Genomic DNA, 21177 nt, shown 5'->3' on the forward strand with positions numbered 1-21177 from the left:
TATAGCAACATGCTTTAGAGATGGAGGTCTCCCCTGTGGACCAGTAACAAAGTCGTCTCTGTTTCTCTTTTCAACTCTTTTCAGTTTCAAAATACAGATGGCACAAGACCTTTGAACCCTGGTCCATAAAAGTCGTGGGCTTGCTCGTCTTGTGGTGGTCAGGAGTGTGATTGGCTGGGTGCAGCAGGAGCACCTGGGGTGTGTGGCTTTGCCAGATGAGGTTCCTTTTGTTTTCCCCACACGACTTGGAGCCCAGAGGAAGGCATGGGATTGCATTCACTTGCTGCTTTTATCTTTCTGCCCCCCCATCCTTAGGGTCTGTCTCTTCATCTTGGGTCCCTACGTGGCTCCTGCCTTCCTGATGTCAGGTCTGCACTGCAGGAAGCAGGGGGGACGCCCAGGCAGGGACAGCTCCGCCCACCCCTGTCCTTGCAGAGGGCTCCTCCCTCCTTCTGTAGGCTGTGTTCTTCCACCTCAGTGGCAGAGCTGTCACATGACCACCCTAGCTGGAAAGGAAGGGCCTTCTAGATGGGTTTGTTGATGCTTTCACCAAAATTGGAGTTTCTGGGAGAAGGGTACCATGGATGGGGCTACGACACTCTTCCTTGTTCTTTAACCCAGAACGTCTGCCACCTGGGAGCTGAGAATCTCCCTCACTGCCAGTCACTAGTCCTTGAGCAGGTTTGGTGGAGTCTAGTTAGTTTGTGGGTCAGTCTCCGGGGCTCCTATCTATGGCTCCTCGTTGATATTAGATCATTGAGGCCTTAAGTGAACCACAGATGATCATGTAGAAATGCGGTGAAAGGCTTAGCTGACTTCTGCCCACCACCCAGGAAGGGCTCTGTGTCAAGTGCTCAGTAGTAGAGCAGCTTCCCTCCACGGGCCACTGTCCCAGTGAGGTCCCAGCAGGAGCCAGCCTGATCCTGAACTGAGTTTATTTGCTGCAATAATTTGCTTGTCTGAAGAGCTGAGATTGTCTAGGACACAGAGCAGCAGGATCTCTGAAGATGGTGGGGCCTCCTTCACTCCCAGGGAACATGGAGGGCGGCTGTTCCTCCCGGACTTTGCTTTCTCTGTTTCCTTCCTCTTTGCTTCCTTCTGTCCTCCTAAATGCAGAATGAGCTTTTGGTCCTGGTCTCCAACCTTGTATTTTTCCCTCTTATTGTTCCTGAGTGTGAATCTTGGCCACCCACTGGCTTGGGGAGGGTGGGACCACCCCTTTAAACATATGGGTGTGATGCATAGCTTCTTCAATTTGAGTCTGTGTAGGATGATGTCGTGTCTTACACATTCTACGGGACAAAAATCCCCCTCATAACCTTAAAATCACGGGCACCAGGGCCAGAGTCTTCCTCTCTCCTCCTGCTGCCCTGCTCTCGCCAGCCTCCTGCTGTCCTTCCAAGCCTTCACCTGAGGCCCGGCTGCAGATGCAGTCATATTCCAGTTCTGCGTAGGCTGCCTGAAGAAGCCGCCGTCCAGTGTCCCACACAGTTGTCTGGAATGTTGATTGTAACAAGCTTTGAGCGGGTCTCATGTGGGGTGTTTTCAGAGGCGGGGAGGAAAACAAACCCTGACTCTCATTTTCTTACCTGGAACACATTTATTACCTTGGGAGAAAAACAATTGTGCTCACAGCTGGAATTGACAAGTGTGTTTTTCTTTTTGCAGTTGGAACAAACTTTTGAGATCTGTTATTTTTCTTCTTCTTGCGAAACGGTCTGCTGTGTTTTCATATCATGCAGTCGCTTTGTTAAGTTCTGGGATAATTGACGGTAATTATTCTTCCTAAGAACAAAGAGGTGAAACTCAGGAGATGAAGATGTGGAAGCTTATCATAGTTCTCCTACCATTTTTTTCTTGCTTGCGATTCTGTACTTTTTGTTTAAAAAACTCATTTTGCCTTGAAATGAGAACAGCAGTTTGCAAGCTCTGGCCCCAAGACATTTGGTTCATGGGGAACCCACTGCAAGATTCTGAGTGCCACGGGCTCTTCTCGGCTGGTTTTTGTCTGTCTGTGTTTTCTGTGTGGGTGGATCACATTAACCAGAAAGTAGGCCCATCCTGCAGCAGCCCTTCTGAGCCAAATGGCTAGGTCTCACTATCGCTTGGTAGAGCTTTTGCCTGTCATATGCTGCTTGCTTGGTGAATAATTAGTTATTGATCAGGAGTAAGTTGTGCAGAGCTGTCCTTTTGTTATCATTTCGTGGGTCACAGAATAGAACCTAGTTAATAGACAAAGATCCTGTCAATCCTTGTTAATAAATACTTATTTAGAATGGAGCAAGCGGAGGAGTTTTTATTCATGGGTCAACTTGTTTGCAAGTCTCTGAGTTCCTTCTTCCCAGCCCTTCCTCCACCTCAAAGGAGGTCAGACAGGTGACTCTTCTAGTTTAGGTGATAAAACCAAGAGGTAAACTTCTAGACTTCCTTAGTGGCCTTTCATTACAGAAAGATGCTTCAGAGGGATGATCACTGCACCATGTACCCACTAATTCACCTACCAATATTCATGGTAGAATGTTAAATATATTGAAGACACATTAGTGATGTTTATAGATTTTGAGACAGTGTTGTTATAGACCTAAGTATTTATAATTGTGATGCCTTTCTTAGGGATTCACTTCGTACTCAACATGAAAACCTTCTCCTGGCCTTTTGGCTGGTGACTGTGCAGAACACCCTTTCCTCCACTCTTATTTCCAGCCTTTTGGGACCTTGATATTTACGTATGGCTCTATTTTTATTTCGTTCAGTCTGACAGTCCTTTTAATGAGTTCATTCATTTAAATATAATGTGATTAAATAATATAGTGGATCTGTCAATCCACATTTAAACAAACCAGAAAGAGATTCTGCGAAGGGGAACCCCACTTCCATGGGAATGACCCTGTTGCGAGGACAGCAGAACGCTGCCCTGGGGGCACACCTGCCACTGTGGCCATGGATGGGTTTAAAGAGGTTGAGGTTGAGGGTGTTTGAAGGACAAACATGACGAGGACCACATCAGACATTTGAAACCTGCTCCTTGGCCATGGTGATTAACAGCAAGCGAGCCCCGAGTCTGAGCTGGACCACGGCATGTGGGTAGAAGCCCTTTTGTACCGGGGCTGCGGTGGCCCTGGGGCAATCAGGCAGCTGGCAGCCTTTCCTGGTGGTTACTGTCAGGCAGCCCTGCATAAGAGCCCTCCTGCACAACCTCCCGGCTGCATTTACTTGGTCACAATGACCCTGTTTTGATTTTGATAGCTCTTACATTTTTTTTTTTTTTTTATTCCACAGGTTTTAGCTACTGCCTTCTCTTTTAGGCATCATTGGTTTGTCCCCTTTTCTGCTTTTCTTCGCCTACTTCAGGACCAATCAGACTTGCTCTTCTCTGTCCCACTTTCTGCTCTCTCCACATTTAGCAAGCCCTCCGTTGCCAGCCTCGGTGATTGCCGGGGGATCATGTATCTCCAGCTAGAGGGTCCTTCCCATTGCACCGTTCCCCTCCCTCCACGCTAATGCTCCACAGAGCTGGAAAATGCAACCCGAACTCCATTCACCCCCTCCTCTCTTCTGTGTTGATATCATCAGGCATTTTCTTTCATTTTAAATATTGTTTTAGTTGTCGATGGACCTTTATTTTGTTCATTTATTTATACGTGGTCCTGAGAATCAAAGCCAGTGCCTCCCACGTGGAAGTGCTCTGTCTCTGAGCCACGACCCCAGCCCTCATCAGGCATTTTAAATCTGCATATATTTTAAACTCCATCAGAAGTTACTGTTTTGTGCAGTCATCAGTCCTCGGTGTGTTAGATTTATGGTAGCTTTTCAGCCTTCCATTCCATTTCCCTCTGGGGTCACCTTCCTTCTGTGGGATTTCCCTTAGCAGAGGTCAGCTCTAGGTGTTGCTTGCCTGAGCGACTCATTTCCTCCTGTGTCTGAGGGCATCTTCTCCTCTCATAGCCTTCTAAGGAGGCAGCTGTCCCCTTCCTCTGGGCCATGTCCTGTTCTCTTGGATTTCTGTCATTTCCGGTGAGAAGCTTTCGACTCATTCTTACATTTTTGAAGGTGAACAGTGTTTCTTCTGCTGGCTGCGGTTACCATTTGTCTCTGTGGGGTTTTTGCCGTCTCTGTGGGATGATGGGAGAGCTTTGCTTTGAATGTATTCCCTATAGGATGTTTGAACTTTTGGACTGAGGTGTCCCCTGGTTTTAGAAAGCTCAGGCCCTGCCTGTCGTCCACGGGTCTGCCTCTGTCTGCTTTGCGTCTGGTCCTTGGCAATGCAGCTCCGTGTCTCTCCCTCTGTCTTTATCGCCCCTTTGTTTCCCAAACACTCTTCTCTGGAGTTGCCTCCTCTGCTCTTCTGTGTGGTTATTTTTTCTGTGAATTGTCTTCCATTTCACTAATTCTGTCTCTTGTGTTGTCTACTTTTTAGCTAAAGCATATGTTAAAGTCTTAATTTTAGATATTATATTTTTTTTTCTAGAACTTCCACTTGAGTCTTTTTTATAGATCCACTTTTCTACAAAATGTCGTGTTTCACCTTCTCTTTTGCTATCTTCCCATTTCCCATAATTTCGTCTTTCTCTTTTCTTTGTTGTAAAGTACACTAATTGCAGCATCCCGATGTTCTGTTAGCTGACTGCAGGGCTCCCATTACCTGCGGGTCTTTCTTTCCTTGATGTGGCCATGTGGTCTGGTCTTTTGCTGAGTTGACTGACTTCATTGGACACCAGGTGAATCTGCTGTGATCTTCCAGAGGCGAGTCATCTCCCCTCTTCTGGATTGGATATGGGCCGAGTCCCCAACTCTCAGACACTGTCCTGGGCAAGGCTGTAGGGTCCTTGGTGAGCCTCCGTCTGCATTTCATTTGCCCAGGTTCTATTGTGTTTTGATCCCAGAGTCTGCTGTTATATTGGGCTTCTCATCTTGGCATTTTCCAAGCTCAAGTCATTTTCTTTGAGGACATTAAAAAAATTCTGCTCTTCTGGTAGAAGTGTCACTGTGGTTTTTAGTCTCAGACCCCATGCTGCTCCTGAAGTGGCAAATGTCCTGGGGGGCGGGGGGGAAGGATTGCAGGCTTGAAGCCTCACCCTGAGTTCTTGCCATTCTGCCAAACGCTTCCCAGCCACCTGCAAACCCAAGTTCATGACTGCATAATTCTAGTTGTTTGGTACAACATTTAAGCAAACATCTATTTGGAAACTTTATTTACAAAACAGATACACAACATTGCAATTTCCCATTTCACACAGAATTCTTTACAATGGAACTCATTTAAATGTAAGATTACCTCTAGGGTAATTAATTATCACTTAGTTTACAGAATTTTCCATTGTACACAAGTTTTCAGGTAGAGTATACTTTTAATTAGGCAGAAAACTAGTCTGTATTAATAAAACATCAGAGTTGCAACATTTTAAAATGCTAATGCATTGCTTTTTAGTAACATAGCAACTCTGAGTAACTTCTAATAAATAATTTATAGACAAAGCTTATTCACAATTAGCAACATATATCAGCATCCACGTTACCAGGGTACAACTTCTTTATCAATTTATTGAATATGCTGCAGCTCTTGAAAATTTTCCAGTAAACATTGACTCTTAAGATGAATGAAGTAATCTTGAATGAATTGTTATGTCATTTCCAAATGGTTGTGCGATCATGTTAGATTTAGCCTATTAAGTGTCTCTTGATTGTGAATTATATAGCATTTGGGTTTAAAGGTAACCAGCAGAAAACACCACATTCACAGGGCAGTCTCTGGGGTAGGAGTAAAGCTGATCCCCATGACCCTTCCTCCTCCTGTCCACCTTCTGCCCCTCCTCCTTCCGTCCCTCCCTTCCTGTGTTGGTGGGTTTGGGGGTTTGTCAAAGGTTCCACACGTGATGGAGACAGCAGCAGGTGGTATCCCTGCACAGATTCCTGACCTGACCAACCTGACTCCCGCGCTGGCCGCTCCCCCCGGCAGCCCTCCGTGGCCTGGCGGTCGGCCCAGGTGGCCTTCCCGCAGGCCCCGCAGCGTCCTGTGCTTCCTTGCAGACTCTATGAAGACAAGGGCGAGGCCGACTTCGTGGAGTCCCTGCTGCAGCTCTTCCGCTCCATCAACGACATGATGAGCAGCACGGCCGACCAGACGGTCAGGGTGAAGGTAGGCACCACACCGGGAGGACGCGGAGGAAGGGGTCCCGCGTGGGCTGAGAGGGGCGGTGCACCCTGCAACCCCGCACTTGAGCGGACCGGGGGATCTCCTGGGTGTGAGCATGATCCTCCTCGCCTGCCGCGGCTGTACCCCTTGGCCCTGGAGTGCTTCACTCTTTCCTTGGCCGGGCTTCTTGCTCCTGGGCAGGAGGAGGTTCTGAATGAACTCTGTGGCAGTGGGGCGTTGATGAGGATGGCTGGACAGTTCAGTGGTCAGGGCGGCTGGGTCTGGGGAGCCTGCGAGGCGGGCAGATGTGCGTGACATTATTCAGACCTCAGGCTCTGCCTTGCCGGTGGCATTTCAGCTGGGCTTCCCAGGTCCTCATGTGCACAGTGAGGGATGCAGCATGCCCACCATCGTCTTCCTCCCACTTAGTCTTTGCTTGCCCTGTTGTCCCGTGGAACAGCCTCGCTGTGCAAGGCCACCGTCCTCCAGGACGCTGTGGCGTGGGGTGCAGGGAGAGCAGGTGGAGCAGCCCAGCACCCTGCACTCTAGGGCCTCCAGTGAGGCAACTTTCCTGGCGATTTATTACACAAAGGCTGTGCCATTTGCAGTTTGCTGCCTGCAGTAATTTTCTCAATGAGCGAGTCTTCCGAGTGATTAACTGGTGGCTGTCCCTCCACTGTGCTTTGTAACTGCCCCTTTTCTTCCTTTTTCTTGTCATCTTCTTTTAATGTATGATTTCAAAAATGTCCCCAGGCCTGTTCTCTTAAAAATACTTTGGGCAAGTCCTTTTCCAGCTCAGGTTTTGCCATGCTCTGGGGAACAAGCACCGTGTGTTCAGTCGTCTCCTGGCTGCTGCCACCAGGAGAAACCGCTGGGCCAAACAGGAACACAGTCGAGCTTCCCTCTTCCTCCCAGGGGGTGCCGCGGCCAGGGAGGGCCACCGGGTGTTCTGCGTTAGTCATTCACCATTACAAGAGTTAGTTCTAAAAATTGGTGACCTAGGGAAAAGCCACATGGTGTGAATCTTGAAGTTATAGGTTGGTGATTTTGGCAACTCAGTATTGTTTAAAGCTTCCTTATTGTTCCAGGGTTAAAATTAGCAATGTGCTGGGTATATTTACTACCGCGTCTAGTGCCATTTTAGAAAAACAGACGCATACCGGGTAAGAATAGATAAAAATTACAGGAAGTTTCGTGCCCAGAAGTAATTTTAGATTGCTAAATATATTCTTACATTATTAAATTTGATTGGGCTTGACTTGTGTCTTCCTGCCTCCCTTGAAGTCACATCATTTAGTGAGTGGAAACCAGGAAGAATTTCCTTCGCAGGGTGTTTTTTTGTAAGATGCGAGCGGATCTGGTGACGTTTGTGCGTTGGTGCTGATCCCCCGTCTGCAAGCCGGATGCACGGGTTTTGTTTGGCAGGCTGCCCCCACCCCTGCCACCTTGCTGCTAATTTGTTATTCTATTATTTTACTATAGTTCTGTCACCGTTGGAGACTTAACGGCTCCTGCTGCGGAACTCTGGTTTTTGTGGCATTTTGACTTTTGGTTTTGCCGTGTTGATGTGTGAATACTGCTGTGAATTGCTTTGCCTACGGAAGGCGTTCTCCAGACTGTGCCGTTTCCTGGGTTTAAATGTTGTTTCCCAAAGGGTGGCCCCTGTTTGCTGCTTTGAATTGGGGGATGTGCTACATCCTTTGTCTGTGACCTCGAGGCCAGCGTGCCTCTTGTCTTCATGGCCTGGTCTGGGTGACCCGACTGGGGTTTCTGACTGTCAGCACCCTGGAGTCACCTTCGTGGAACAGAACCCACTACTCACAGCCCAGTCATGGGTGAGGGGCAGCTCCAGGGCTCAGGCCTCGGGATGACAGGGCAGAGGAGTTTCCCACACTCACTTGCTGAGGGACAAACTTGGCCTCCAGTGTGAGTATGCATCATGGCCATTTTCCTTTTGACTTAGCGAAGGTCTTTACTAGAATGGTTTACTTTAGGTGGGAGACTCACACCGTGGCTGATGGAGGGGGCTGCAGGGCGTGTGGACCCCGTTGCCCTCACTCCCTCTACCTGGCAACCACCCCAGCTCACCTCTGCTTCCCAGATTCTGGGGTATCCGGTGTTTCTGGAGACAGGGTCAGCCAAGTGCCCCTTCACTGCCCCTCATTTAAAGCCCCCAACCTCAGGGCTACAGCCAAACCCTTTTGGAGACACATTTTTTGTTGTGATACAATGATGTGAATTTCCCATTCTAAGGGCACACGTCAGTAGTGTTGGCGTGTCCACTGTTTTGTGACCACTGCCCTCTGCTTCAGAGCTGTTTCTTTTTTCTTTTAAATATTTATTTTTTAGTTGTAGTTGGACACAATACCTTTTTTTATTTACTTATTTTTATATGGTGCTGAGGATGGAACCAGGGCCTCGCACGTGCTAGGTGAGCGCTCTACTGTTGAGCCACAACCCCAGCCCCTTCAGAGCGGTTTCACCTCCCCACTTGAAACCCCACACCCATTAAAGATCAGAGCCCATCACCCCTCCTACACCCCTGGAAGGTGCCCTCCTGTCTCCATCTCTGCACCTGACTGCCCTTGCAAGCCCGTGGAGGTGGGGTTGGGGGCGTTTGCCCCACGACCAGCACAAGGCCTTCAGCGTCCCTCTGTGTTGTAGCTTGTGCCACTCTCCTGCTTTTTGAAGGCCAGATGGTGTTTATTTGTATGGATTGACCGTATTTTGCTCAGACCATGACCATTGCGAGTAAAGCTGCTGTGATGTGGGTGTGCAAACCCCTCGCGCCCCTAGCTTCCATTCTCTTGAACACATACCCAGCAGGAGAACGGCTAGGTCATATGGTGATCTTGAGTTTAGGTTTTGGAAGAGTCACCACAGTGTTTTCCAGTGTCCTACAATTGTACCCCACTCCTTGTTTGAGGTCTTCTTATTGCATTTGCTTCAGCAGTGGTTTTCAGAAGCTCCTCGGGCTTGATTTCTGCCACACTGCATGGTCACCCGGCTTTCACCAGTGCCACCTGGCCTTCTTACTTCCCTCTGCAGAAGACAAGTCCATGCCTGTACCCAGAGCCACCCCGCCTGTGCTGAGGTCTTCCCGGGATGGCTCCTGGGGGACAGTGAAGCTCTGCCCCAGCTCCTTCCTGACATGGGGAACCAGGCCCGTTCCTTTTGTCCACCTTCATGGTCTAGGGCTGCAGAGTCCATGTCCCGGCTGGAAGGGCATAGGGCCCGCCTATTCCCAGTAGAGCTTCCTACCTACACGCACTCTGCGTGTGCATAAAGCCGTGAAGAAACTCTGATGACACGCCACGAAGGTCATGTGAGTCTGAAGGGGAGGGAGGAAGCTGATGGACTGGGCTTGGAGGGCTCTTGGAGGAGGAGACATGGGGTCGTGGCCCTGCTGTGTGACAACAGTGGATTGCAATGCCAGATCAAGGTGTTTGGAGCATTGCAGTCAGGGTGACTCAGTACCTCAAGTATTTCCACCTTGTTTCTGGGATGATTCTGGAGACACTTCACACACCACACCCAACCATTCCTGTTGCTGTGTCTGGGGCCAAGAATTTCAGGATCTTTGGTAAAAGGAAAGTTTGAACATGAGCCATGACAAGAGATGGATTCTTCTTGCATGTGTGTGTGTTATATATGTGTGTGCATGTGTATGTGCCACAGGCATACATGTAGCATGTTAGTGTGAGAATGTTGTATCTATGTGTGAAGATGTATGAGTGCATGCGTGGCTATGTTCTCTGTGCACAGATGTGTGTGACGTGTGTGTGCTCGGGCATGTTATGTGTGCACATGTTTGTGTGTGCTCATGCCTATGTGATGTGAGTGTGAGTGCTGGATATGTGCCTGTTGAGCATGTGCATGCATGTGGGTGTGCTGTATGTGTTGCTGAAAACTGTTCCTGAGAAGTGCCTGCCCTCCCACATTCTGGCCTTTTCTATTGTCGTCTCCTTTAGTCTATGCTACACTAATGGTTTGCACTAAGAATATTGCTGGTTTACAGCGTATTTTATGAACAGCTTAATGGATTTCAGCCCACATTTGAGAACCGATGCCTGTTACTATTCTTTAGGGCTCTTCTCCTGCCTCTCCTGTGTAGTTTATTATGAAAATATTCTCATTAGTTTTTGACTTCTTCCATTGTCTTGTAGAGCCTCAGGCCCCTGGCGCTCAGGCATGTGGATTGGACTGGGGTGAAGATTAATTGAATTCGAGGCCCCCCAAGCTGAGGTTGGCATGCAGTTGGTGAGGGCAACTGTCCCTGGGGAGCAGCCCTCCCTGTCTCTTCCCTTCTAACCACCGCATGGTGCTGTTTCCATCTGGCCTTCTAGGAAGGAGCTGTGTTGGAAATCAGCTATTTTGTAATCTCAGTAAATACAGTGGATGGGTGAGTTTGGCCCTCCAAGAGGTACAGTTTTAATTTCCTCTGACTTGAATTAGTGGTACTTGCTGGCCTTACATGTTACCCAAAATTCTTCATTAGGTGAAGTTTTTGCTGCTTTTTGCCTATTTCTAAACTAGCATTTGGGTTCATGTTGCTTCTCACACATTTGCAAGTTTGGAATTTTATTGTCTTCAGGAAAAATAGTCAGAAGGTACCAGGGTCGATGACAAATAAGGTGGAGAGACAGCAGGATTTCCTTGTGGAGGAGATGAGGCTCTCTCCGTGGCTTTGAGCGGCCACAGGAGCAGCTCCCCCAGCCCCTCCTCCTAGGCCCACAAGCTCCCTCTTCACATGCAAGTTGATTAAAATGAGGAGAGTCACGCGCCACTTCACCTCTGGGAGATTCCACTCCAGTGTCTCACCCTTACAATTGCCTGCTGGTCTCCTCATTTTGGTGTCTTCCCACATATGTCCACATCTATGTGGACTGTATATTCACATGTATGTATACAGAACTGCCCCTTGGCATCTGTGGGGGTTGGTTCCAAGACCCTGCACCCAAACTTGAAGATGCTCCTGTCCCTCATAGAAAATGGCACAGTGGGACTGGGATGTAGTTCAGTGATAAAGCACTTGCCCGGCCTGTGGGAGGCCCTGCCTTTGATTCCCAGCACTGCAGAATCAATCAATAAATCACTAAATAAGAGGGAGAATGACATAATATTTACACATGACACACGTCCTCCCACATCATACTTTAATCTCTGGGTTACTTATAAAGTTTCAGACAATCTGAATGCTGTGTAAATAGTTGTTATATTTATTTTTTAGGAAGTGATGAGCAAAAATTGTGTATGTTTAATGTAAACATATTTAAAAAAATTTTTTTGATCGCAGTTGGTTATGTCTGCAGACGTAGGGCCCAAGGATTCGGGGCATGTCTTTATGTAAAATACACATAGTATAGGTTCTTAGGAATACACCACACACTTTTAGACATCATTTTTTTCTAGATATATTTTCCCTTTGCCTGTCTTTTTAAGGTCACCTTGTGGTGGAGTCCTGACTTACTCACCATCTTCCTATTTCGGAGCTCTCGGATGGTTTCTCCTTCCCATTTCTGTGGGTGCTTGTGACCTCCTTGTCTGACCCCTCTGTGTGTGGCAAAGGTGTGTCCTGCCTGGTTTGCTGGGAGGCATCTCCACGTGCTCCTGGGTCCTGTGACGGTCACGCCTAGGCTCTGGGACCCTGGCTGAGGTGGGGACTCCGTGTCTTTCTCAGGCTGGTGTTGAATGTGGGTCTGGGCCCTGCTTTCCGATGGCCCTCCGGTCTGCCCTGCTGTCCTTGGCTCTGCGCTTCCTGGGACTGAGCTGCCCTCTGCGTGTTGCGTGACGAGGCCCGTGTCATCGCTAAACACCGGCTTTTATGACCTTCATTTCTGTTGGCACAGGGTTGCTGGCCATGCCAGGGAAGCTCTGGTGACCCACTGCCCCAGCCCAGCTGATTCTGCGTGTGGTGGGAACTAGCCAGTGAGCTGCTGTCCCACTGCAGACCAGTGAGCAGCTGGAGGTGTCAGGGGGTCCTTTGTCCTGGAGGGCTTCCTCGGTGCAGGCAGCACCCCTGGCCTCCGTCTTCTTGTGAGGTGGGTGAGGGTTGACTGTGTTTCAGAGAGTGGTTCAGGGTGACCGTGGACGTGTCTGGGTGTCATCCTTAGGCCTCTGCTCTTTCACCTTGGCAAGGATCTGATGGTTTGGATGGGGACTTTGTAGGTCACTTTACCCTGGCAGGAGATGGACTGTGGGACAGGATGATGGGGTGGACAAGGCTGACTGCTCAGGAGCACTGACAGTGCCAGGAACCGCTGCACCTGGTGGAGAACTGACGCCTGGGGAGGGGTCCCGGAGTCCAGCAGCTGAAGGGAGCAGCCAGCCTGCAAGTGTCAGCCTCCCAGGACTGTGGAAGTGAAAGAGCTCCAAACAGCAGGGATTCGTGCCTCACAGTTCTGGGGATTAGAACTCCAAAGTCAGGGTGTCCGCTGGGTTGCTTCTGTCTGGGCCTCTGAGGGAGTGTCCTTGCGGGGCTCCTAGGTGTGTCATGCAGGCTCTGCTCCTAATTTTACCTGGCCTTCCTATTTTTCTGTGGCCTCCGTTGTTCTCCTTTTCTTGTAGGGACACCAGTGTGGGATCTAGGGCCCGGTCCACTCTAGTATGACCTCCTGCTGTCTTGATTATACTATAAAAAGACTGTTCCCAAATCAGGCCACATTCACTGGTTCCACGGTGAGGACCTGAATGTATCCTGTTGGCGGACACAATTCCACACACAGGAGGAGTCAGCGTGGGTGTTAATGGCACCCAGGCTTGAGGAGGTGGTCCCTAAGCTGGGTGCCTGTAGCCAGTTTGACATGGAGCTGTCAACCTGAGGCTTCCCAGGCCTCAGTGTGCACACCAACAACCCCACGTGTTGTAAAGATGCGAATTCCAACACTAACTCCGAGGAGTGCCTGGTCTCTAGCCAGCTTCAAGGGATGCTGCTGTGGCTGGTTTCTGGCCACTTAAAGTTACAAGTGTCCACGCCTGCGCTGGTTTGGGGAGCATTCTGGCTGCTGTAAGCACCAGCAGGGGTCTGAGCTGGTGCGGCCTGCAAGGCCAGCTCCACCCGGGCCTCCTGCCCTCTGTTGCCCAGGTTCTGCACTATTTTGATTTGACAGGTTGCCTTTCCCTACTGGTGGTAAGACACTTGCATGTGGAGTTAGGGATCCTGTCAGAGGCGAGCAACAGCAGAAGGAAAGAAGGCAGAGGAAATACTTCACAGCTCACTGTTGGTGGAACTTTAGTTCCGATTGCTGACAGTTTTCATTCTGGGGTCACTGGTCTGTGGCTCTGCAGGGGGCCCCACTGTGTAGCTGAAAGTGGTCCCCTGACCAGTCCCTGCAGCCTCCTGCCCTCTTGCTGATTCCTCAGGGCTCCCCTCACCTGCCCTGGTGGGAGTGAGACCTCCTGCTTTGGGCAAGGCTGCTTCTGGAGCTGCCTGGGTGGATGCTGTGCTTGTCTCTTTGACCTCCTCTCAGCCCTGAGTGTGCTGCTCACAGCTCGCTGCAGCAGGCCCCAGCAGGCCCCAGCAGGCCCCAGCAGGCCCCAGCGATGTGGAAGGACATCGGTGGCTGCCAGGGAGGCCCTTCCAGTCTCACCACTCTCCCTCAGCAAACCGGCCGTTCACACTGGTCTTCTACCAGTGCTGGTCTGTGTGTTGGGGAATTTTCATAGTTAGGGCATCGATGATTTTTGGTTTACTGTTTTTTAATCATTCAGTCCCAAGCACCTTTCCATATGAATATGTAGTCGTAATTATAATCGTAACGGCTCTGTGCTGATTCAGGACGTCCGCCTGAACTGATGTGCATTCACTTGCTTAATGAAATGATTTTTTTATCGAATTAATTTTTCTATTGTCGAATACTTGAATTTTGCTTTCAGGATTCTATACCTGCAGTGAATGATTTCATTGATCTATAGCAGGTGGCATTTACCTGTTGCTTTAAATGTCGTGGCTGGTGTTCTGTGTTGATTACCCCCTCGAGCCTACCTGTATTAGGGGCCAGGCCTTTAATTTGGGGTTGTAGAAGTCTGCCACTTCATCGCCTTCCCATCTCCCCTGCCGTAGAGCTCACTGGCAGTTAAACTCTCCTCTGAACCAGGACTTCTGCTTTTGAACCCAGGGTGACTTCTTCTCTTGCCCAAACCTTGGCCTTTAAAGCGCTCTCCCTGGTACCCCTCCTACTTCCGCGAGCTCGTCTCAGAGCCTGTCTCCTGCCGACATGCAAGGTGCGGTCCAGCCCTTTCTTCTCCCTGGTCTGGACTCACTAGTGTTCCTACAGGAGGCGGGAGGTCCATAGAGGCTTCCCCTGAGCAATCCGTCCGCTGTTCGTTTTCTCATTTATTTTGAAAATCATTTCCTGTGTTCACTGTACCGGGTGCCAGGCCCTGGGTGCCGCACAGATCATACTGTACGTTCTCTGTGTCAGTCGGCTTTTTGTTGCTATGAACAAAGGGTCTGATCTGAACAACCTGGAGGAGGAAGGATTTATTTTGGCTGAAGGTTTCAGAGGTTTTAGTCCGTGGTTGGCTGGCTCCATGGCTTCGGGCCCGAGCAAGGCAGACTGTCATGGTGGAAGGACATGGCAGAGAAAATTTCCCATTTCATGGTGCCTGGGAAGCAGGAAGAGATGTCCAGGGACAAAAATTACCCTTCCTCGGCCTGGCAGGAGTGACCCACTTCCTTCAAGTAGGTCCCGCGTCCCTCAACCTCCGCCACCTCCCAGTGGTCATTCAGCTTTCAGTGGACTAATCTGCTGATGAGATCGGAGTCCCTATGATCCAGACACTTCCTAGAGCCCTGCCTCTGAGTTCTGCTGCTTTGGGGGCCCAGGCTTCAACACAGGAGCCTTTGGGGACTTTTCAGATCCAAGCCAGAGCAGTGTGTGTTCTCATGTTCATGTCTGAGTGGGCAGAGATGAGCCCAGTAACCCCTGCCATGAGCACCCAGTTAGACAATTGCAGGAAATGATTTCAAGCGAATTGTCCACATCACCTCTCTGTGGATTGTAGTAAGTCATTAACCAAAGTGAGGGTTGGGGTGAGGAGGTATTTTGAGGGGATAGAACCATTTGGGGGTTCTAGGAAGGTTTAAAGGAGGAACAAGACAAAGTACAGAGTGAGTCACCTTCAGATGGAGGCAGCAGGCAGGAGGTGCTTGCTGGTCAGAAATGAGAAGGTGTGTGGTCATGGCTGGGGGTGAGCACCATAGACATCAGGGCTGGGGGTGGAGGCGACGCTGTGTACACATGGGCGCGTCCTGGACCTCTGGGAGCCACTGAGGGTGCTGGCTCAGGTCACCACTGGTTTATCTGAGAGACATGTGGCCTCTGCCTATGGAATGGATTTGAGAGGCCGAGAGAGGAAGCCAGGGATGAGATGCTGTCATGCATCCACCTTGTCCCTGCTGCCACTGGGGCTGGTGGCTCTTGTGCACTGTGGGATGTTTAGCAGCACTCCTGGCCCATGCCAGTCGCTCTCGCCAGTCATGGTAACCAGAAATGCCTCTAGCCATTGCTGCTGTCCCCTGGGTGGGGCCTGGGGGCGAATGGCTCCTGGTTGAGAACCACTGGGCTGCAGGATTTGGGAAGGGGGTGGAGACATTGGTCTAATCTCTAGGCTGAGGTGGTGGATCCTATGTGGAAGGAGAGGAAGTGGAAGGAAGGTGCCTTGGTCATCTCCCAAGCCTTGGCTGGACTCGTGCACCTGTTGGATATTGTGAGAGATGCACAGGTGTCGAGGGTACAGTGTTGCTGAGACTCTGCCTCCCTCTGGTATGGGAAGCTGTCCTGTGCAGTCACAGGGAGCTGACCTGTCCTCCCTCAGGTCTGCATTTGGACAGCCTCTTTGTGTGTATCCACCTGCCACTTCTAACTACATTATTTCTTTTAGGGCTGGGTTTCATTTTCTTTTACATCTCGTCTGATGTCTATTTAGTGGGTGCTGTCGGCTGACTGACTGTTGGGTGGTTCTGATGTCAAGTTAGTTGTCGTTGGATGTGTGGTTATATAATACAGCCAAGGAAGGTATGAAACCCAGACTCCCATGTGGTTTGGAGAGAATGTATCTGCTGCTTTTGTCCCGATGGATGGTGCATCCTGAAATAATCCTAATCCCTTTCTATTTGTGCAGCTTCTCAGTCACCAAAGCCTTTTGATGCATGTTATCTCTTAGGATCCTCCCAGTATCGCCATAGTGGCTGTTAAAAATAATAATGAAAAGCTTTCTCAAGCGCTGGGCAGAGGACATAATCATGTAGAGTCTGGGCATTTTAATAGCACTATTGTTGATGGAAACAGTGCATTCCACATCCACTGGCCCTTGTCTGGGATCTTCAACTGCAGCTGTCCCTGGGAATCCTTCAGACAGATGCCTGGTCTATGAGACCAGGCTCGTAGAGTCAAAGGTGCCAGCCTCTGAAGGCTGGTGTGCACCTTACTTTTGGAATAACATTTACAAATGGAGTTACCATAGATGTTGGTCAATTCTGTGCATATTTTAAGTTTCTATGGCTTTGGGGCCTATTTTGATTGCAAATTGCATAAACCTCAAATGAGCTTAAAATAAGAAGAAATAGATTCCTTGTTTATAGAAAAGTGACTCAGTATCACTAAGATGCCAATTCTTTCCAACATGATCTACAGATTCAATGCATTTACAACCAAAATCTCAGCTAGTAATTTTGTCACTATTGATAAAGTGATAATGAAGTTCATGTGGAAAAGTTAAAGATCCAAATAACCATCACGATACTAAAGGAGAAGAACAACACAGGAGGGCGTCAGTACCCACCTTCAAGTCTTACTGTACTGCTCTAGTGGTCTAATTGCATAGAGTCAACTCAGGTTGATTTCTGAAGGAAGGAAATCAGTTCATTCACACAGATGGGGAGTCCAAAGCATAGGGTGTGGTGGGTGCGTCTAGGGTGCACAGATATCGAGGAACAATGACTGCAGGGGGGAGGCTGAAGCTTGCCTTGTTCTCATTGTGCAGTAACCTTGGACACAAAGAGAGTTTTCTGACAGCTGAAGGCCATGTCAGTCCTCAGAAGGAACCTCTTCCCTTAGGCAAGGGGCTCTTCCTGAGAAGGAAAAGACCTTCTGAAGTTGAAACAGAAGTGGAGGTGTCCCAGGGCAGCATGCAGAGAGAGGGTTGAAGCAGCCTTCAGCGGGGGCCGGGGAACTTTTCAAATGCAGCTGAAGCCAGTACAAATTTGTGACGCTGTGAAATGGGTTCTGCAGCCCTTCTTTGGGCCTGTCTGCAAGGCTGATGGAAAGGGTCGTTAAAGCCTTCATTTAGAGTCGGTGTTCAGATGGCATGACAAGTAGTCCAAGGAGATCCTGGAGGAGACTGGCCCTTCAGTATGCCCAGGAAGAATTTTATTGAGAAACCAGGTGGCGAGTTTCATTGCATTAGCATGCATGAAAAAGGACTATTTTATATGTGAATTTAAAAATCATCAGCTCTGTCACAGTTAGATTGGGTAGTTATAAAGTTTCATTAAAACTATTTTGCAGAATGTTATGATGGCGTAAATTATTTTTTTGTGTGTGTAGATGAAATTGAGACTCTGGTAAGGTTGGATTCCAGAGCTCCTGAGTGTTTCCGTCTGGGCGTCGGGGAGCCGGAGTGGGAAGGCAGCCGGCTGCGTGTTTTCAGGGATGCGCTGAGGAGGCGGGGGGACAGACCCCGGCTTCCTGCTCTTCAGTCCATTCTTCTGTAAAGTTTCCCCAGTCACACTGTCAACATGTGCATGACAGCGGCTTTACTCAGTCCTGGGCCTGGCTGTACAGTTTCCAGGAGGAGCTGAGCAGTATTAGTCTCTGTGAACTGTGGATGTGACACTTTTATAATTCAAGTAGAATCATTCCTCCTGTGGGGAATCCTGCGCATTCAATGTGGTACACCGGAGCAGGGAAGAGGTGAAGGGACCGAAAAGGCTCTAAAGGCGTGTCTTATTAGAACAAAGCAGGCTTTCTTCCTGCCTGTGTGCCCTTCCCTTACATTTGGGGACTCATTGTCAGAGATGCTGTTTTTTAAACATAGCTGTGTGCTATCTAGATAAATGATGAAGGAGGGACTGCTGTCCCCTCCTCCGATCAGTAAAACTTACTTTTGAGGATGTTTTCATAGAAACACCTCCGACATTATGCAGTCCACCTGGTGTGGTCAGCTTTCTGTCAGAATTACGAATACCTGAGATGATCAGCTTATGAAGAGGACAGGCACCAGTTTCAGAGGCCCCTGTGCATGATGGGTAGACCGGGGCTTTGGGCCTTGGTGGAGCAGCCCATGAAGGCACGAGCGTGTGGGCAGTGGACTTCTCCCCTCAGACCTGGGAACTAGGGAGAGGAAGAAGGACTTGGTCCCACCTACACTCAAGGGCACACCCCCAGTAACCTGAAGACCTCCCACTAGGCCCTGCCTCTTAACGGAAAGGTCCACCACCTCCCAACAGAGCTGCACTGTAGATGGAGGTAGTTGGTGGTGTCTTGGGGGCAACGTGAGCTGTGGCTGAGCTGGGGCGTGGTCTGTGTGCTCTTTGTGCTTTGCTAATGGTAATTTGACCTGTCACAGAATCTGGATCCAAAATGTAGGAGGACTTTGTATAAATGGAATTTCCATCTCCTTCCTTTGATTACTTGTCAAAGGAGATGACTGACAAGGAGACATACAGTATCACTTGGGAATCTACACTCCAGGTTACTGTCGGCCCTTTGGATTATATGTGTGTCTTCAAGTGGGTCCCTGGTAGACATGGCCAGCATCTGTTCTCTGCTCTTTCTCTACCACCCATGTCAATGGGCTACACCTTCTTGCCACAGAAAGACTCCAAGGTTGGGTTGAATCTGTGTGGAGTGAGAGCTGCCTGACAGCAGGTGACACTGAGCGCACAGCCACAATGACCAGCAAAGATGCACTAGAACACCAAGAACCAGAATGCGGGGGCCATGGTGTAGACCCCAGGGCGCCCCCAGACCTCAAAGTCTAAGGCCGAGGCTCTGCCGAGGGCACGGGGAGGGGTCCCTGCAGGGTGTCCTAGCTGCCTCTTTGGCCCCAGCTTGTCCCACTTCACTGAACCACTCCAGGTCCTTCCATCCCTCTCCCCTTTCCATTTTGGGTGAGCCTTCCCATTGGCCGTCTCCCCCTGCACCAGGGGCTCCTCTGCGGCCTGGCCTAGGCCTCATCTTTCCTTATGCTGGTGAGTGGGCTTCCTCACCCTATCCCAGGGTCTGCCCTTCTTTCTTCCTTCCTGGGGGTGTTTCCATACTCCATCTCCCCTGCTTGCTCCTCTTCGGACACAGGACTTGTGCAGTGCCTCCAGTACTTGCTTCCACACATTCCTGCCTGGAGTTCCGCTGCAGTCTGCAGCCTCCATGGACAGAGGCAGGCAGGTGCCAGGAGCTCCTGTGTGCACGCCGAGCGGGCAGCTGATGTGCCCATGGGAAAGGCCATGGGATCGATTCTTGAAAGAAAAAGATGTGCTAACTTAAGGGTCCACACAGTCAGCTTACTTGATGTTTATCAAGTTCTTACTGAAAAGTTTCTGCACGTCTGCTTCATATGTGACCTCTTCCCAGACATGGTTGTAGGTATCAGCATTTGAAATATATATAAAGTATGCTGTCAAAGATAGTGTGCACTGGGTGATTTGACTTCAGAGAATGCTCCTTTGTGGCCAGCTATGGACTTGTACTGCCTAGAGGCCATGGATAATAATAGCTTTCTGTCTGCAGGAGAGGAAACCAGGTGTGGACCCCCAGGACAGGTAGCAGGTAAAGTGGTCCAGCGTTGAGTCATTGGATGTTGAGATGAGAGACTGCAGGCAAGGCAGGTATCCAAAGAAAGTAGCAAGTGGCCTGAAACGCCAGAGAGCTGATGGGACTGGCTCTGAGCTTTGAGGGTGCATGCAAATTGGGGGGCGGGAGGGACATTCCAGGGATGGGAGGGAGGAGAGAGCAAGGAGGTGGCAGGAATGGATTGGTATTTGGGGAATATGGCAACCCAGGGGCTGGAGCCAAGAGCTGAGTTGAGAGTAAGGTCTGGGGTGGGGGCAGCCCAGTCTGGGAAGAGGAGTGTGGGGGTGCTCTGGTAGTCAGATGGCAGTGTGTGCGATTCCCAGCTGACATGTTGAGAATTGACATATAAGTTTATTTTTAATTACATTTTCAGAAAAGGTTAAGATCTCCCAGGGAAGACACAGGAGTAGAACTTGGGGGAGGGTGTCAGTATGAAAATTATATGAGTTCTTTAAATTTTTATCTGATGGAATTCTTTATTAGTTCTTTTTTTTGTCATGGTATAACTTTTTTTTTTTTATTTATATTTTTAAATAAAATATGTTTTTAATTGAAAAAGAGCTTTCCTAGAATCTTGCCCAACCCTTCTCAGAGTTTGGTGGCTTTTATTGGGAGCCCCTCCTTGGTGTGCATGGCCATCTCACGCCCCCAGGACTGGGAATGTTCCATCCCAGGATGCTGCTTAGAGGTTCCTGGGCTGGGGTTCCAGGGCCTCCACCAGCTGGAGGGCAGATGAGATCCACTGGTATCCTCATAGGTGAGATGTATTTCCAGGAAGGCACGATCATTTCCCATGTGCATGGGTCATCTTGGCTACAGGATGTGCTATGTGCAGAGCCATCTCTGTGCCATGGAGGTCACCCACCCACAGGCCCTGGGTTTCACAGCTGTCCTTTGCTCTGGGGACACCAGCTCCTGAGCCTGGCCCCGGAGGCATTTTGCTCTTGGTACCCACAGCCCTTCTGTCTGCCGCGTCTTCTTAGCAAGATGGAAAGAGCACTGGTGAGGAGACACTGGGCGAGGCCCTTCCTCTTCAGGGCACCATCCAGAAAGAGTGTGGAAGCTGTTACTGGGAGTGTGAGGATTTGGAATCCTCATCTGGCCCTGTAGCCAGCCCTGTCCCAGTAGGGATTCCCGAGGTCTTCCTCTGACGTGGCTGGGCTGTGGCGGGTTCCTGTGGCTCTGCATGTGATGTGGGCACGGAAGATCTTCTCATCCTGTACTCTTGGTCCACTCTGGTTCTGTGTTTAA

At 49.7% G+C, this 21177-nt stretch overlaps 1 protein-coding gene across 1 annotated transcript in view; it reads left to right on the forward strand.

Annotated features, from left to right (window-relative positions):
* The window catches only part of Dock1 (dedicator of cytokinesis 1), a gene marked incomplete at its 5' end in the record, with an annotated part of 406458 nt that overhangs the window by 61482 nt on the left and 323799 nt on the right, over positions 1 to 21177 (forward strand). The window contains one exon of the mRNA XM_048791454.1: positions 6028 to 6136. Coding sequence (XP_048647411.1) covers positions 6028 to 6136 — 109 coding nt within the window. The remainder of the gene's footprint in view (positions 1 to 6027; positions 6137 to 21177) is intronic.

This window comes from Marmota marmota, unplaced genomic scaffold, assembly GCF_001458135.2.
Source record: "Marmota marmota marmota unplaced genomic scaffold, marMar, whole genome shotgun sequence".
NCBI lineage: Eukaryota > Metazoa > Chordata > Mammalia > Rodentia > Sciuridae > Marmota > Marmota marmota.